The sequence below is a fragment of the Melospiza georgiana genome, chromosome 1, assembly GCF_028018845.1.
Source record: "Melospiza georgiana isolate bMelGeo1 chromosome 1, bMelGeo1.pri, whole genome shotgun sequence".
Classification (NCBI taxonomy): domain Eukaryota; kingdom Metazoa; phylum Chordata; class Aves; order Passeriformes; family Passerellidae; genus Melospiza; species Melospiza georgiana.
Genome location: NC_080430.1, coordinates 117,443,274 through 117,462,236, shown reverse-complemented (window position 1 = coordinate 117,462,236; position 18,963 = coordinate 117,443,274). Strand labels below are relative to the sequence as shown.

At 39.6% G+C, this 18,963-nt stretch overlaps 1 protein-coding gene and 1 long non-coding RNA gene across 2 annotated transcripts in view; one reads left to right on the top strand and one right to left on the bottom strand.

Annotated features, from left to right (window-relative positions):
* Window positions 1-572: 572 nt before the first annotated feature.
* On the bottom strand, window positions 573-17,814 carry LOC131091031 (uncharacterized). Its single transcript, XR_009115352.1, has 6 exons — window positions 17,726-17,814; window positions 10,289-10,371; window positions 8,445-8,679; window positions 7,147-7,239; window positions 2,473-2,616; window positions 573-711 (listed from the first exon to the last, which is right to left on the bottom strand). It is a non-coding gene; the product is annotated as an uncharacterized LOC131091031 (long non-coding RNA).
* TOX (thymocyte selection associated high mobility group box) overlaps window positions 17,744-18,963 on the top strand; it is a 217,579-nt gene continuing 216,359 nt past the window's right edge. The window contains exon 1 of the mRNA XM_058036806.1: window positions 17,744-18,151. Within this exon, the coding sequence (XP_057892789.1) occupies window positions 18,050-18,151 (102 nt within the window). The 5' untranslated portion in view covers window positions 17,744-18,049. The remainder of the gene's footprint in view (window positions 18,152-18,963) is intronic.

The following is an 18,963-nucleotide window of genomic DNA, read 5'->3' as shown; positions in this document are numbered from 1 at the left end:
TTAAAGATAAACCCAGGAAAAAAAAAGAGGAATCCCAACTGAATAAACTGAATATAAGGAAAGCTTTTAAATTCTGAAATTCTGAAGAAGAAAGGGATTAAGATGTTTCTCTGCCCACAGGATTGCCAAGTTCTTGGTTAACAGTACTTTTGAATGATTTTGCATTACCAAAGTTCACTCACATAATGAAGAATGAGTATAAGTAGCAATTTCAGTCTTTCCCTAGTCCAGTAATGCACTTTATAATAACAACTTTTAGAATATAAAGACATTCTTTTTGTTAGTGAGGGGGGGTTGGGGTATGGGGAAGAAGGTAGGAGAAGGGACAGGACAATTTACCACTTAATAGAATTCCTGGCATCCAGCTTAGCTAGCAAAATTTCTTAAGAAGTCCTGGGGAGACCTAGGTATGGCACACAACAGAAATTACCTAGGAAAGTCAGTGCACTCAGAAGAGTGCACTGACTGGAGAGTGCACTGGAAATATCAAAAGGAAGGGACTATTAAAAGTCTTTAATCTACACAGTTATGTTGCATTGAGCATGCATAGAAGAACAGGCCTCCATCCACTGAAGAGTCACAACATACAGTTTTATTATAAGCACTGCTTTTATAATCCAAAGGGGACTGAGTCTTTCCTCACACCTCACACTTCACAAAGTCTTTCCTCCCAAAGAAAACCAGATGCAGAAGCATTTTCCAGCTCTTGTCCTGCCAAAAAAAAAAAAAAAATCATTATGAAAGATGGAGAAAGAAGTAAGATGGTAGAAAGGTGAATGACATGGATTACAGCCTGCAGCAGGAGAGACCCAGGATCTATCAATTGATTAAAAAAATAAAACTGTAAACTTTTCAAAAATAAATGCCTTATACCCAACCAAGTCTCCCTTTCTGTAAGAGAAGGCCATAGTTACTAATCCCTTAGCAGTCCCTTATCCCTGCATACTCAGGAAACCATTAGTTGGGAAACTTTCTGAAGTGGGAATGCTGGAGGCCAAAATTTCCACACATATAATTGATAGACCACTAACAGCTACCAGTTAAGTTATATAGGTTAGTTGGGGAAAAGAATGCTTACTTTGAGAATTCCAATAGAGTTTGAATGTAAAAGACTACTCTGCTCTGCATGTTCAATGCATGGTTAATGCATTTGCACTTCTCCTGGCATTATCCAAAAAAGACATGTCTTTGTACTGAAGACATTGATAACTCAGGATGAAAATCCTCCTGGCCTTATCCTGCAGCTGATCTGGGGTATTTTGAAATCAGGTAAGATAAGCACTCACAGTACTAAGCATAAAAGTCTGTCTGTAGAGTCCAGCTTGACGTGGTTTTGGAAATTAAGGGTCTTTCCCAAAGGACTGCACTGTTTGTATTTTTAAAGTCAATCAAAAGTGTTGATTTTTGCAGACTCAAGACCAAAGTCCTCACTGAAAAAATCATACCATTTAGAAAAATTATGGTCCTCCAAAGATACATTTATCAAACTTCAGCCAAGAAGACTGCTGAATATAACTAGCAGTTAACTAGCAGTGACATGTTGGCCTGCCTGCAACACAAATTGGTTAGTGCTAAGAGAACTAAACCATCAAAAAAAAAAATCAGAAGTGCAAAATCCACTTCCATATACCTTTGTGAACTCACTCCATATTTTTTGACTGCCGTTGTGATACTGCCTTTAGAAGCATCCAGAAGTGTTTGAGGGCTGGCTGTAACTAAAAGTATCTTGAACTTTAAAAAAGACATCTAGCATGTATGCACAGAAATGCCTTTCATGTTTCCATGTAAAGAGTATCCAGTCTGTAATCTTGCAGATCACTCATTCACAGGTTATGTCTATGTATCTACAAATTTCCAAACTGCAGTGTTTGTTTTTCATCTATCTACAAATATCCAAACTGCAGTGTTTGTATTCATCTATGAATACTCCAAAAAATACCACTGACCCTTTGACATGATAAATGACTCTGAGGGCATTTTATTGCTAAGATGCAAAACTCTGGAGAGTCATATAATCATGCAATCTAATTAGTCTTTTAGATGGTGAAATATCATTCAGGGGAGAGATACTTTACAAATAATATTATCAGGATTCTCTTTTCCCTACCTCTTCTCTAAATTGTCTTCATACATAGATGTACACAAATACACTGCCATACACTATCCAAATGACTGACCTGGATAAGATTATTTCTGCTTAGACAGACCATTGTTTTTTGCTGAATTTCATTTAGAAAGGCTTTTTGAGTTGTAGACAGAATCTTTACAGAGTACACATTGATGATGTTGAAAATGCAGAGAAAAATATTTTTAAGTTCTGTCATTCCCTATACTCCATTTCAATTTCATTTTTATGAAGGCATTTGAAAGCAGTGGAGAATCTAGTTTGAACCTTTATTTTTATTTTAGTTTTCTCCTGTCTAAATTATAAAAGACAGATCCCAATTCTTTGGGTACTGCAATTTAATTTACCTCCAAAGATGCATTTTTTCTTCTTCTTGCTGTATAGTTGCTCACAGCTGAAATTGTTCAGTCATAATGAAAACACACTTACTGCATTCCAACTGCTTACACAAGTATGCATTTGGGGAATAGCTTTCTTTTATTTTAAGTTATCTGCAAGGAAAAATATTGTAAAATATACCATTCTTGAGAGAGTTTTCAGAAAAAGTTAAGCAGAGTTAAAAAAATATATTTCAGGTGACAATTCTATTGAGCTTAGATTTGAGTATCTCTAGTGTAATCCTGATGTCTAATTTTGCTATCATTTCTGCTCAGTATTTTCCCTCCCCTCTAAGAGTACCATGCAGTTCCATAAGAGGGCTGGATATGTTAACTCATCCCTAAATTTCTTACCCTTGCCCCTAGCAAAAGGATTGCAAATTAGATAAAGTAACTACTTTTTTCAGACTGTGATACAGAACACATTTCAAGCCATTCACTCATTAGAAAAGAGTATGACTTTCTTGGGCTGCATTATCAGAGCCAAATGTTTCATAAACTACAAAATGACATGTTTATTCTGTTTGGGTACTTAATTCTTAAATTTGCTCATTCATTCATGCCTAACAGAAAAATCTAGGTTATTGCCTGCTCAGTCAGAAGCAACAATTGAAAAATAATTACACTGCAGCAAAGGCACAAAATTCTTAAACTTTGATGCGCCTTCCAAAAAGTTACCATGAATTTCTCAATTTTCTTTCTTCTTCATCCCCCCTAAACCCTTTTCTCAGTATTGCAAGTTCATTTACTAGAAAAATATGTGTGCTGAATGGAAGCAACCATTTATTCTTTATCAACACCTTTGCAGCTAAATTATACTGCGGGTAAGTATACTTATTAAAACACATCTATTGAACAAAATTTGGATTAAGTACTTTTCTGTATTCTTTAAAGTTATATAACTACAAAAGATAATGTTAGTAAATGAAACATATACTTGGCTAATTAATGCATGCAATTAAAAGTACATAATTGTCTTTTCATTCCCATTTAGGTCTCTATTCAAAAAAGCACTTAAGAATATCCTGCTCTTTAATGTGACTACTGTACTCCTTTAGGCATATGACCAACCAAATATTTAAGGATGCACTTAGGCATGTGTTTAAGAGGTCTGCTGAAACCAGATGTTAGTGTAGAAGAGCATGCAAAAGAGAGCACTCATCCCCCTTGGATTGAAAAATCTATTAAAAATGCTTCTGAATTAAAAAGAAGCACAGTAAAATATGAGTTCAGTTCAGTTCATCCCAACTGAAAGGAAAAGCAGGAAATGCTCTCAGAGGCTGACAAAACCTGCTGTTTCTATCACTAAGTCCAAAGAAGTAAATCAAAGTAAGGAGTAAATACACAGCACTTGCTGCACAATCCTCTTCAGAGTTTCTTGAAATCAGTGTTTAAGATCTTCCTAAGTGAAGAGGACAGAAAAAGCTGTCATTACACTAGCTGTTATCACAACTAACCTCTACATAATTAAAGCCTTTTTTCATATTCACTTTGTTACTTAGAAGCCTGTCTGCTTAGTAAACTCATAATGCAGCATAGACTGTTTGTTCATAGTTTTGCTTTTTTCACTACTACAACACCATAGCAACCCAAACACCAAATATTTATTTTCTTTCTCAAACACTGCAAGTTATTTTATGAAAAAAATTATGCAAATTGGGCAATACATTGACTCATTCTGTTTGTCTCTCTTGCATGTATCTCTAAGGCACCTATCACCATGGTGCCTAAATGCTGTGGCACTATAGTTATTTGCCAGCTTTCTTGTATCATAAGTGGTGTCGTCATTTTTGTCCACTTTTATACAGCCTTTTTATATAAACTCTAAAAAAGTATCAGCTAGGACAGAACAGTCATGGATTAAATGCAAGGAGATGCTTTCTGCAGCAATAAACAGAAATCAGTAGTAAAATTAATCATCCTGTTTCCTTCAGTCTTCATTTACTCTGAAAATAGTTTATCCAAACAGTAGTAGAAGGTGTTCCTTTGATAAAAGCCTCTCTGATTTCAAAAATCCTGGACCCAAAATCACTTGCATTCTACCTCCAAACCAGCTCTTATAACCCACAGCTGCCCACACAACACCACACTGTCCTAACAAATTTTTGTAGTACACAATTCAACTTATTTCCCTTCTTAGAACTCATTCAGAGTGCATCACCCCCTAAAATATATTGTAATCATTTTAATTCCAGACCAATGTCATCCTACAAACAAGTTATCTCACTGTGAGACCCAGGATGTGTAAACAATCCTGCAGAGCTTCCTTGCTACTACAAATACAAAACAAACAAGGGATGAGAAACAGTGACATTTGTAAAGATACACCTTCTGCTGATGGTAAAAGTTAAGATCTTTTATTCCTTTCCTCCTCCTTTAATAGCAGTCAAATGGAGAGCACAGGAAACTGCAAATAAACTTTATATTTGAAAACAAAAAAACCAAAAAAAAAAACTAACATGGGCCAAAACATTGTGATGGTGTATTTGGCTCAACTTAAAATAGAATGATTTTTCTCCCATAATATTAAATGGAAAAAGTATAACAAGAAAGAAGTGAAATGGAAAATTGCTAAAGCTGAAGAACATTACACAGGAAAAAAAGCAGCATTTTTTCTAACAGCTCTGAGATTACATGAGAAAGAGAGAAAGGATGTGGAGGAGGGGGAAAGGGATAGAGAGGTAAGACAAGGGAACATGAAGCAGGCGGAAAACAGAATAGAAACAACTTTTATGGAAAGACTAAAAAAATTAGGAGAAAGCACAAAATCAACAAAGGTACATTCAAGACTTTAAATATTCTGCAGAATAGGTTTTCCATAAAAAACTTAAATGTAATTGGACTGTTCATCATTTATAAACTGGATTTCTTGTAGTTCATCTTGCCACAGGCCAGACTGCTTCCACTTCTCTTACCTATAGCATGTTTTACTCTGTGGAGTTTATCTTAATCTCTGCAATTCTACATCAAAAGATATCATAAGATATAATTTTTAGCCAATGTTTTAATTTAAAACCTTTTTTTAAACCATTGGTAAGATAGGGTTATTACTGGAAGTCAAGTGCCTCCAAACAGAAAAATGTCTCACTTTTTAGTTGTTCTCAAGGATGGCAACAAAGTTTGACAGCTGACATTTCAGGAAGCAAAAAGAGCTTGAAATACTACATTAATAAAGCATATTTTGTCTTTCTTAATGGAACATATACAGGGACATTATAAAAATAAAATACTCTCTTCTAACTTGAATATTCAGATCCTTCATTGATCATGATGCTTTATCACCAATGAAATTTGCTGCATTCTTAGCACATCCAAACTCATATGAAATTGATGATTTATATATATATACACAGCACCTTACATCTTCAAAGAGTTTGTAAATAGCAACACCTTCATTCTCATCCTATTTCACTAATGCAAAATGTAAGACTTGACATCAGAAATATGTAAAACAAGAAAATTTAGATTTTTCAAAGTACAACTGATATTAGAGAGATCTAAAATTTCCACTGATATATGAGAAACTCTGCCTAGATAAAAACTAGGTCTCTGTGAATTTCCACTCTGTGGAGGTGGGCACAGGCATGAAACCTCATCCTTTGCAGAAAATAAATTAACATCACCATTTCTTTTCAGTATTACAAAATTTTTTGTTGACTGAATGTGCACAACCTCTGCCTTCCAAGGCATCAAATAATATCATTGATCAGACATAAATGAATCAGTCAAACCTGTTCAGCTCATAACCAACCCTTTTTCTATATTCTAGACAAGAGTGGTTGTATTTCTGTCTAGCCCATGGCTATACATACAGCCATATTGCTAAGGCACTGCTCAAAATCCTGCCACATCATATAGTTTTATATGGCTGCATATGCTGTATTTCAATACATTTTTGAAATTACTTAACTTGATGGATCTTCTTGCAGCTGGCCTTCTGAATTTCAGGACTGCTAGCACAGCCAGCTGCTATGAGAGTTCCAACTCTTTTGTACAAGTGACTGATAACTCTGTGACTGCTGTTAAATTCCTGGACAGATCAAATAAAGCTCACCTCCCCCTAGATCTGAAATCTCTTCAAGCTGCTTTTTTAAAGCCACATAACAAGTGTTTTGTCCTGACATTACTGTTCCACTTTTTCTTCCCTGTCTTAAAGGAATTTTCGTTCTTCTAGTTCTCATGGGAAATTGTGTTAAAATTCAGGAACCCGACCTTAGGTTGCATTGAATATTCCCATTGACTTCAGGCCATAAAAAAGGAAAACTGTGAAAAAGAGTTATATTCTGTCAAGAATAATATGGCTCCAAATGCTGGAATCATCCTGACAGCTCTATTTCAGAAGTTAGCCAAGGAGAAAGAAAGGGCCAGATCTCTTGAAAATTACATACACATACCTCACACACATGTATACACATACAAAGCATAAAGGAGAATAGAAAAGAGAACCTGGAAAGAAACCCTGCCAAATTTATCAAGTAGTAGATGAATTATCCCCAAGACTTTCATAGAAGCAGCAGCCACCCCATTTTAAGGTGAAATTTTATTTCAGTCTCAGCTGCAGCATAATCTCAGATCCATCCATCCGTGTTTCGCCCACTCCCCCTCCTTTCCCCTCACAGTCCCCCTGCTCCCTTCCCAACTCACATGTTGAGTAACTTTGAGGCATCACTTCCTCACCAATACCACAGTTTTCATGGGCCTGGCTAGGTAGGAATTGCAGGAAGAAGGATTGAATTGCTTAAAAAAAAAAAAAAAAAAAAAGCATTGGAACATTGGAATTTTCCAGTGTTTGGTCTTCCCTAATACCAGAAGCACCTCTGAGTTTGAGTTTAGCAAGCAGACTCTTAGGTGCTGTTTCATTATTGGCTTAAGCTACCCTAAGTATGGAGTGTGCCAAGAGGCAGGCCCACTCACCACCTCCCTCCCCCTCCTCTCCTCAGACCTAGGTAAATACTCCTCTCATTTCACCATCAGTTCTCATGCTGCCTCAGAGTCAGCCAGATCAAAAATACAAAATGATCCACCTAAGATCTGAGCCACACACTAATTTTCAGATGGTTCCTGACACAGCTGACCTTGAAGTCAGAAGCATGCTCATTCTCCCTAGGGAGACAGCAGAATATGCAGCTGGAGCAGGAAGGGAAAGAGAGCTGTACCACCATCTTCAGCAGCAGCACAGATTTAAATTTGCTGAAGCCTACTGCAAAACCACAGCTCTGTTATGTTAGGAACAACTCCCAAATGAACCAAACTGTACAAAAGAAAAAAGCAGACCTTGACCCTTGATTTTAATGTTCAAGGAAGACAAGAAAATACAGATATTCTCCTGAATCAGAAATGCCAGATGGCAGAGAGGCACACTTGAGTATGTTTCCAAAGCAGAACCAGTAATAACACCCTACACCTGGATGCTGTGCCTGCACTAACTAAAAGCAGTGCTAGTAATTATGGGAGCATATCCCTTAAGCTGTGTGTGAAAATATGTGTACCTCAACAAATTTATTTCCAATAGGTTAAGGGAGAAATTGTCTGGCCTTTTTGGGTGTGCATGGAGAGCACTTTGAGAAGCTGATGGAAGAGACACAATAATACCCATGGGCTGTAGTCCCAGTTTTCAACAGTAGTGATCTCATGAGACTGATTGTATTAACACTGCTGGTTCATGCCTTTTGATGCCCAGTCAGCTCAGGTTTATTGCACTTCAGTGTTTGAGCTGGAATGTTAGGAAACTGCCTCTATTTGAATAACCACTGCAGCACATTCAAATGGAAGAAATGCCTTTATACCACCTAAGACAGACAAAAGTCTAGGGAAGCAGGGCAAACACAAGCCTGGTTCAGCCTGATTTTGTTGCCTTAAATTGGTGCCAGTGGGCTGTTTGGCTTCTGAGGCAGGAGGAAAGCAGTTAACTACCCTTGTGCAGTTCAATGCCACGAGAATACCTTAGTTTGATGTACAACTATCCAGAGAACGTGAAAAGCTGCAGAAATCCTTCCATATTTAACAGCTGACAACAGCAACTCTAAGTATTCCATTTATATTTCTGCTATGATACTTCAGAAGATCTTATCCTGGAACACTTGTGTCGGGTGACTAATTACATAAGAATTGTTCATTTTTGTCCTTTTTACTGCAGGAGTATGTTCACAAAGTTAGTCCTTTATCTGTGATGCACTTCTGAAAGAGAAAAACAAAAAAGACAGAGAAGCCTGGGGATTTGATTCGTTTCTTCCAAGATATTTAATTGCTATTACAGCCAGAAATATGTAATACACTATAATACAATTTTCTTTTTGAGAGTAAAACTTGGGTTAAATACTAGCACAAATTCACGTGATAGCAAAGTAATCTCAGGAGTTTCAAAAAACAGAACATGGCAAGCTAGACTTCCACTGTTTTTTTGTGGTTTGCTTCTATAAATTTTGGGCACAGAATCAAACTTTAACATTCTACATAGAAAGCCGGAATCTTTCTAAAAATTCTTTTACAAATCAGCAAGACTGGAAACAATTTGATAGAAGACTTACTGTGTATGCTCTTTCAGCCATTTCACTAGAAACTCATTTTAGCTTTCTCTGAGGTAGAGATAAACCACAGCTAAGAGACAGTTATTAAATCTTCTTTATACATTCTGTATGAAATGTATTAAACCAAAAAAATACTATATTCAAATAAGGTCAAGGGTCTGACTTAAACCCAAAGGCATGGAAATTCAGAAATATTGTGTCTTCCTACCCTTTACTCTCTTCAGTGTGGCTATGTATTGTAGCAAAAATGACTTGTGCTCAGGTTCCTTAAACCTCTTCTTTATGTTACATTTCTCCTTAAAGGTGCTTTCTATTTTAAGGTTATTTCAATTTGCATTCTCTTTGTGGACTGAATTCTGCCCTGGACAGTCTGGGGGGGGGGGGTATTGTTTGTTTGTTTGGTTTTTTAAAATAATTTCATTTTTTCAAATGATTACAGAAACACAGATGTGAGAAAAATAAAGGAAAAGTATGTATGTATTAGTCTTCGCAACCAGATATTCTTGCTTTTATTTTTCAACACATACCTTACAAATCACGCTCGCGAGAGACAGGCAGGCAGATGTAGGACATGCATGACTCTCAGCAAGTGCAAGCACATGCTTCAGCTCTCTCCCTGCCCCCCTGCAGCTCCACTTAAACATATGTAAATACCTATTACATATTTCTCCAGTGAACTAAGTAGGAACCTTGCAGTTGACACTGCAAGACTTTGTGCCACAAAATGTCTTGGGGCCTTCTTCCATGATGGACTTTTTCCCCTTTTCCTGAATACAACAACGACCAGTGGAGGTCACACTTTATTCAAAAGAAAGTAAGATGCTTGCAGATCCTCCTTCCAGGGGGCTGTCAGCCTTGAAACCACCTCCTACACTGTGGTACAGTAGTTTGGGCCTGCTGACCTCTTGGGCAAATTGCAAATTGTGTCTTCTCAAGATAACTTCAAGCAGGGAAATTCCACTGCTTGAAGGAGGGGGAGGGTATCTTAGGAGGATGATGGAGGGTTTTTTTCCTATATTCTACAATTGTAAACGAGTTTGAGTTTCTTTTCCTTCTCTTTTATTTCAAATTATTATTTGTTTTTACTTAATTATCAGCGTATTATGCAGTCAGGCAACTGTCTCCACGCAGCTATTATAAATCTATATGCATTCAACAAATTGTTAGAAACTTCATAATTTCAAATGTGGCCTGGGAGTTCCCCTCCACGTGTTTCATATATTCTGATAAATATGTATATTTAATTCTGTAATACTTACACATGCTACTGAAGGGTCAATTTTTAAAGATGAACAGCCAACGTAGACGATTCATTCCCTCCAACTGGTACTCCTGCCAACTGCTGAAAAAAAAAGGACAATGGCCATTCCAACAAAAAACAGCGTTGATTACACTCTGGTAGCCAGAGTAAAGGGAGATGATTTGGAGGACGTCCACAAACATTAATCTTTGCAGTCTGACTGTGATAAAAGTAAACCATTCAAAATCCTCAAACAAATAATCCTCAACAAAATAGTGTAAGACTATAAAATAATACCAGTGATGTAGATTTATCTTAAGATACCATAGAACAAGACACAGGGGATTGAGAGAAATTCCTTAAACAGATAATACTTGACAGTAGTAGACAATCTCTGTTAAAGAGTAAGAGAAACAGAAAGCAGTAGCCTTGACCCAGAAAAGGTATTTCTGCCTTATACAGCATAGAAGACAGACATTCAAGAAAAGCTCATCCATGAGAAATGGTGATCTCCTATTGCTGCCAAGGTCAGTCAGACCTGTTGTGATATCTTCTGTAAATGCTGACTCTATCACTTACAGTTTTCCAAGGACTTCCTTAACACCCAGAGCTTTTTTATTTTTATTGTGGAACAAAGTTATAACATGAAACTGTCAAACTAGAAAGCCCAGAAAAGGAAGACAGAGAGTTTTTATTAGACTTAAGAGTGACAACTCCATCGAGAAAAAAAACCCCCATAACAGTTATAAGGAAGGGGATATGAAGTTCCTAGAGATCCACCAGAAAAATGCCAAAATCTCAGCAAAGAAGTAAATTTTGCTCCCAAGTCAGCAGTCCTAACAGTTTATCATGCCCCTTGAAAACTGACTGCAGATGACATGCAGATGGCATATCTGTTTCAGCCTATCAAGTGTGAATGGGATGGAATTTATTTGCTACAACAGGAAGCTCTAATGGAAACCCCCAATATACTTTTACTATACTTCAGTCACAACCTTTTGCACTTGGAAATGCCAACTGTGCCAACTGTATGGTGCTTTTATGACAGCAATCATGAATGCCAAAGGGAGAAAAATAAATTCAAGCAAGTAATTTTATTTTCTCTACCTAAAAAATTAAAATGGGATAGTAGATAAACTGTAATACCTTCTAGGCCTAAATTTTTCTTTTTACTCTGTGAACTTTACTATACTTATATGTATTCAGAGAGAATACAGTTTGGACCTCTCTCTCTATTAACATCTGTAATTCTGAGCTTGAATTAAGCTACTAATTAAACCCATGTAATAGAATGTACTTAGACTACTTTTTTGCCCCACTGCTTTGGGGTGGGAGCCTCCTGTTGAAACACCTACTCACCTGGGGATTTAAGAAACATCCCTCTCTTCACAGAGACCTTGTGAATATAAACAAAAATGAAAATCTTCTCTAGCAAAAGACATCTGAAACAGAAAAGTAAGTTTGTAAGTTTTAAGTAAGTCTGTAATGATCCCTTCATGTCAGGGGAGCTCATGCAGGGGCAATTCAGCTCTGTTTGGAGGTTCATCAAATAGGACAACGATGACATCATTGTTCTGAATTTAAAACTGATTAATCACCTGCTTATCATCTGTCTTGCAGATGAGAATTCCCTGTTGAATGCTATGGATAAACTGGTGATAAAGACCCTTCCTCTGCTTGTGACCAGTTCGGTCTTCTCTTTCTCCTGTCTATTCAGCTGACATATTAATATGTACATTTGTAAAATACCTGCAAATGCAGATGGGTATTATTAATGGTACCAACTATGAATACAGGTTTGTTCTCAAGACGTCTGTATATGATGCAGTCTCCAGATAACATTTATACAACTTATATGAATCTTCAATTTTTGGAGGAGAAACCAAAATGCCTTTAGACAGCTTTTAAACTGCAAATAAACTGTTGAAAACATAACTTTCCTTTAAAAAATCTAAGTTACTGAACTCTAAGTACAGGCCTCCAGTACACTTCAGAAAAAAAACAGCATGAAACCAAAAATTCCTGATTCCTTATACTTCTGGATGTTTCATGATTGATCTAACAAGGTAAGTGGAAAAGTGGAAAATTGGCAACGTTAGCAGTTGAGTATATCTTGCAATTGAGAACTAGCATACATCACACTGTGATGTATTTTTGAGCCTTCCTTCCTTCATACCATGTGGACAGTGTAGCTCATAAAAAAACCTTGATAAGATAGAAAATACAGAAAAAGAATAAAAGGAACTTCATGTTTCCCTTTGTTTCTCTGACCACAAGAAATAATCTAAAGCCCAGTAAAATGTTTGCTTTTGAGATTGGCCTACCTTCCCCATGTCTGCAAGGCCACATTTAATTTGGTAATTTGAACTGAACCAGCTGGCAGTGTCTTTGAGACATATGGGAATGGATCAAAGCTGCAAATATGCAAGGTGAATTTTACATTTTTATATTTCTTTCATGGTAATTTAAGTTCTTGATTCTCTGAGATATTTTGTGCTTAATTCCTACTGGGGGCAATGGCAGATGAGTTGTAAGAATCTTTTCTGAGATGCAAAACACAGTTCGGCTTCAACCCATGTGTCAATTCCTCCTCCAGTGTTAAACTGTGGATCATTTTTTGGATTAAGAAGTTATGGCAATACTCAGGTTTTCTCTCTGTTTTGTAGCAAAGGGAAGTCAGGGGCTTTCTTTAACTTTTAGAAGTGATTTGTACTTCCTTATAGAGAACAATTTATTTTCATACAAATGTGATAATTTGGGGCCCATCATTTTCACCACAAACAAATTAAATAAGACAGGAGCAATAGCTAAAATAATAAAATAGCTATCTCTTTCATTACATATTTGATAACACTTTGTTTGACACACTATCAGGTAGCCTTACAAACTGATTAAATACTCTGAAACATATATTACACCTATTAAGTTTTTATACTGTACTGAAGATCACTTTTTTCACATTGATTTATGCTTACTTATAAATGCATACACAGAATGTCAACACTTAAAACGAATCAATTTCTTGAAGGATTTGAGTTCATTCTGACGAAACAACCAGATTAATTACATTGTTTAAAACATTCTGCAATCTTAATATATTATCATTTGCATCTTCCCAGATCCAAGTGTCATATCCAGATTAAGAACATGAAACAGGACATCCACACAAAAGAGACAGACCCTTTGTCCTATTATTATTTAATTAACTACTATCTAGATATGGATGAGCATTGACCTTTGTTATGAATGGTAAACAGTCCTGTGAGTTAGTAAATCAAAAATTTCAGCAGGAGGGATTTTCTTAGCAAAATCTCATTGGTTCCCTTATAGCTTATCTGTTCCTCCTGGCTACCAAAGTACAGCGCACAAAGAAAGAAGCAAAATGATTTTCCAATCCAACTCTTTTTAAAAATACGCAGCAGAAAACTTTTCTTTAAAGAAGAGCCAGCCTCATGAAGAGATTGTTGTGGTGCCTAGCCTAAGTATAATAAATACTAAGCCATCATCACAGTCTCACATTTCCTTCTTTCTAGGAAGACCAGGAAGTCTGCTCTTTGTAATAGATTATCAGATATCTAGTGGTCTCAAATAAAAATGGGTAGAAATGTATGAAATTTAAACAAAAATATGTTGGACTGTTGTTTTTTAAACTAAAACACTTTATTTCTCTTTGGCTGAGAACATTAGTTATGTCTGCTGATGGCCCCCCAACACACTAGACAGACCAGCTGGGTCAGACAGTACGATATACAAGAAAATAATCTGTCATATCAGACACAGTTACTTGTTCCACTGAATTCTGTTCACCTGGCCACTGAAAAGACTCTGCATTCTCAAATGAGACTGTGCCAATGGCCAGACAGGCTCAGACCGAGGGGTTGTCCCAGCAGTACTCTGCCTCCAATGACGGCTCTAGACGTGACAGCCCAAGCTGAGGGCAAATACTGCCATTACCTACTTCCATGTCCTCCACCTCCAGCTATTTTCAGCCCAGAGGAGTTACTGATCCATTCATGGTTTGTCCATCTAATGACCTTCTCAGTTTTCCAGTCTGCTGCATAAACCTCTTGCATCCACAATGCTGTTTGGCAAGGAATGCCATAGGAGTTCTCCATTGCATGGAGAGTATTTACACTGCACAGTCTAACTCCAGCAGACAGCATTTAAAAGAATAACTTTTTTAGTATTGGCAGATAAAGATCATGTTCCTCGAGGCATTTGTTCCTATTTATTTGAGAAAGGCAATAACACTCTTCTCATATGCAGGTATAGCAACCTCTTTCAAGACTATTTTGGAGACATTCACTTGAATGTTGAATGGCTTTAAAAACTCAGTGCCCTTCTGAACAAATGTTCCTTCCTTTTGAGCTTCTAAAAATTGATTCATTCTTATAAATCTGTTTCAACTTTTTTTTTTCTTTTTCTGGAAAATGCACTTCCATGAGCTAAAGTGGCCAAGTTTGATATACCATTGAATTATCCTGCACAGGCCCTTGCTTTCTCAGTCCATAAAGGCAAAACCTACAATATTATCAACAATTTTAGTTGTGGTCTCCACAAACGCATTATTCTGAAAACCCTAGAGAACATGTTCCCTACAAAACAAAAGAATGTTCTAACAGAATAATATATATATTTAGCTCTTTAATTTTTACCAACTGTACAGATAACTGCCACAAATCTCAGGTGTTTTACCATCTTGATGATTAAATCATCTCTGTAAGTAGCAGCAAAAATTTTATAACTCTCAGGGCCTGCATCATTAAGTACTGAAAATAACTTGAAGTGCTGCGCAAAGCAAAAGGTACAGTTGTAAACTCCTACAGACTCCGAGGAACCCGAAGCCCTTCCTAAGGCAGCAGTCAGTAATATTTCACATAAATAAAAAGCCAATTCTCTACTTTTTATTATCAGACACTCCAGTCATTCTGGTATTGACATCTCCAGCTCTGCATTTCTGTACCTGCATGCACTTGTATGCACCTGCACACGCTGGTTGCCTAGAACAGCTCATCTCGAATTGCTGTATCTCTACCACCTCTCTCCACAACAGGCTGCAAACTAATCCACTGTCCATGAATAACAAGTTTCTCAACAGCAGCTTTTCAATACGGAGCTTGCAATCTGTCTCCCATTCACTTTGTCAAATTATGGTCCACATATCAGCCATTTGCAGCAGTGATATATCTGTCAGGCGTCAAGTACATCTCTTGCAAAGGAAAATCTTTTTTAGGATTTTTTAACTTTCAAAATGTCTAATCCCAAACATGTAAAATAATGAGTCAGATGCCAAAAATCATGAGGGTTTGGGTTTTTTTGTGTTTTTTTTTCTTTTTTAATATGTTAATGTCCTTTCCTTTGCTTTCTGGAGCTTTTTCTAGGTCATGTTTTCAAGCTTTTCTCCAAGGCCAGAAGGGTTTCAAACATTATTAAAAAGAAAGCAACTGAGATCCTTTTGTAATTTCACGTTTAAGAAAAACATTTATTGCCATCAAACTTAAATTCTGTTGAACTGACAACCAAGTACCTTCAGAGATGTTTTTGATCAAATAATCCTGAAATAGGAATATTGCTTCAAACCTGTTTTCTCTAGAGTTTCATTTGCATTACTTACGTATTTTTTTCAGATAATTAAGCTTTAATGAAAGCAGGTTGTTAGACATGGAAGAAAGTAATGACTTAACACAATCCTGAAGGACTCTACAGTATCAAAATATCTGAGGTGCAGATTATATATCTTTGTAAATGTATGTGTATATCCTCACACAAGCAGTGATGTTTTCACCTGAAATTTGCGAATTGCTCCCCCACAATACTGAGTTGCCTTGAAATCTTTACCGTAGAATTTTTTTTCAGTGATGAGAAGACAGTTTTGTGTGGCAACATGCATTACAAATCTTCTAAGATTCTAACTGGTTTGTGATGGAAATGTTCATGAGTATTGATAAATGTAACCATTCCTGTTAATCATCATAATCTCAGCTTGTTTGTGTGGCACTCAGTAATTCATTTTTATTTAAAGAACAAAAGACATTCCTTTCTTTTCATAACACAATTCCTCTGTTGGGCATTATCTAAGCTCAGCATAGTGTCCTTCCTGTATTCTTTCTCTTCCATCCTTTCTGCCCTGATTAAGACTACTGAAGACTCAGCAGGAAACCCAGTGGGATTGCTCATGGTGTCTTGAAGTCACCTTTTCTTTCATTGTTTTTGCCTGTTAAACCTTGTTATGCTCATCAATCCCTCTCCTGCATCCCACTGGATTCCGAACTTTCCTTTGTCAGCACCCTTGTTTGCTCCTAATTGAGCTCCTCCTAATTTTCCTTACCCCATCCGCTTCTCCTTCCTTCCTCCCCTCACAGTTAGGCCATATCCTCAAATGTTCCTCCTTCATCCTGTGCCTGGTGTCACCCTGTGCGCCCAGGCCCGAGCATCACCATTACTGGGGTACACCCCAGATGACTGGATATTTCACGGGTGCGCTTTACTTTCAACTTGTTTCCTGTTTTCTGGGACACGCTCATGGATCACAGCCTATGTGTGTCACCACAAACTCTGGGCGATAGCTTCCACTCCGCCGGGACTGGAGACGAGGGCTCCGCTGACAGCGCGACCCACGCCAGCCTCAGAGGGCTGCCAGGGCAGAGGGCTCGCCCCAACTTTGCCAAAGGTCCGCGGAAATGGGTCCAAGGGTGTCACAGAGGCCCCTCAAGAGACCTGCCCGCGGCCACACCGGCACGCTGAGCCCGACCCCCCCCAGGCAGCGCACCGAGCCCTCTCCCCGCCGCCCTGCGGCCCGGCCCGGCCCCGCGGCGCGGCGGGGGTGCCATAGTAACGGGCGGGGGCCGGGCGGCGCCGGGGGCCGGGCGCAGGGCGCTGCGCGAGGGCGGGGACGGCGGCGGGATGGCGGGCGCGGGAGCGCCCCCTCTCCGCGGCTCCGGGCCCCGGCGGCCGCAAATGGCTCTTCCCTCGCCGGCCCCTTTGTGTGAGGCACACTCGGAGCGGCGGCTCCGCGGCGGAGCGCGGTGCGTCCCCTGCCGCTGCCAGCCCAACCCAGCCCGGCCAGGCCGGGCCGAGCCGAGCCGAGCAGAGCCGAGCGGCTCGGGGCGGCTATTCCAGCGCCTGGGCGCCCCGCTCCCCCCGGGGGTGCGCGGGGGGCCCGGCTGCTGTCGCCACCTCCCCCTCAGCCCCCCCAAGGCCCTCGGTGGTGTGGGGGACCAAAATACAACTCCACCAAACCAAAGCAAATAAATAATAACAATATTAATAAAAGAAAAAAAAACAGAGAGAGAAAAAGAAAAGGAAAGAAAGAAAGAACGGGAAAAGAACAGAGGGAGCGAGCGAGAGGGAGGGAGGGAGAAGCGAACCAACTCCGAGACTCCCATAAAGAGCGGCACGCACGGAGCGAGCGCCCCGGTGCCGATGCGCGGGGGAAACAATAAGTACTCGAAGTTACCTGCCCTGCCGTAGAAGAAGGAGGGTTCGTGGGTTCTCTTGCAGACATCTGCAGACCGGTGCTTTTTTGGAAGAGATTTTTTTTTTTTCCTCTCCTCTCTCTCTTTACAAACCACAAACGGATGTGAGGCAGGGAAGGTGTTTGACTACTGAAGTCAGGCACCTCTTTTTTTATTCTTCTCAGTCTTGTGTGTCCCCCCCCCTTCCCTCTCTCTCTCTCTCTCACACACACACTCACACACACACACTCTCTCACACCCCCCTTTTTGCACCTACATTAACGACCAAAAGAAAAGGAAAGGAGTTTGCTTGATGTTTTAGTGAAATGGACGTAAGATTTTATTCACCACCTCCTCAGCCTGCAGCCGCTCCTGATACGCCTTGTTTGGGACCTTCCCCCTGCCTGGACCCCTACTATTGCAACAAGGTGACTCGTGTTTTGTGTCGTCCGAGGTGTTTTATCTGTGCTGTCGGTGTGTGCTGTTGTCGCGGCGCGTTGCATGAGCGGGCGCTGCGCTCTGGCGAGCCGCGCACCAAGTTCCCCGGCGAGGCGGAGGGAGGGCAGCGGCACTTGCCGGGCTTTGGGGTTTGGGGAGCGCAGTGCCGCCCGCCGCGGAGCGGTGCCGCCGGGACACACAGCGGCTCCCCCGCAGGCACCCCAAATTAAACCCCCGGAGTAGTCTGGGGGCGGGCGGCTGGAGCGGGGGGTGGGGGGGGTGGGTGGGGGAGGCATTTTCCATAACATCTTTTCGGAGAAACGGCGTGGACGGGGATGTTGGTGCGGGGGACTTGAATTTCCAGGGCGCTTATTAATCAGCAAGACCGCGTCCGCCACAAACCAGCAGAAACTCTGCCCCGCAGTTCATGTGTCAAAGAGCCGAAAAGCACGTTTGTGTGTGTGTGTGTGTGTGTGTGTGTGTGACATATTTGTGTGTATACACACACACACGCACACACAGGCATACACATTTCTCTGTGTGCATAATAAGTCAGCATGGTGTTTACTAGTCGGTTTAGAACATCGGCTACACTTTGTCCCGGCTGTGCAACTGCCTTCCCAATTTCTCTGTAACTTGATTAAACCTCTGCAAATAGGGCCAGTATCTGAGGAGAGCTAAGTTTTAGGTCCCCGAGCCTTGGGGAAGGAGGAACCGCAGAGGATACATGCGCTTATCCCTAATCCTGTGTCCGGTTCCGAGAGTTTGGTGCTGCGATCCCGGAGCACTTTGCGTGACTTTT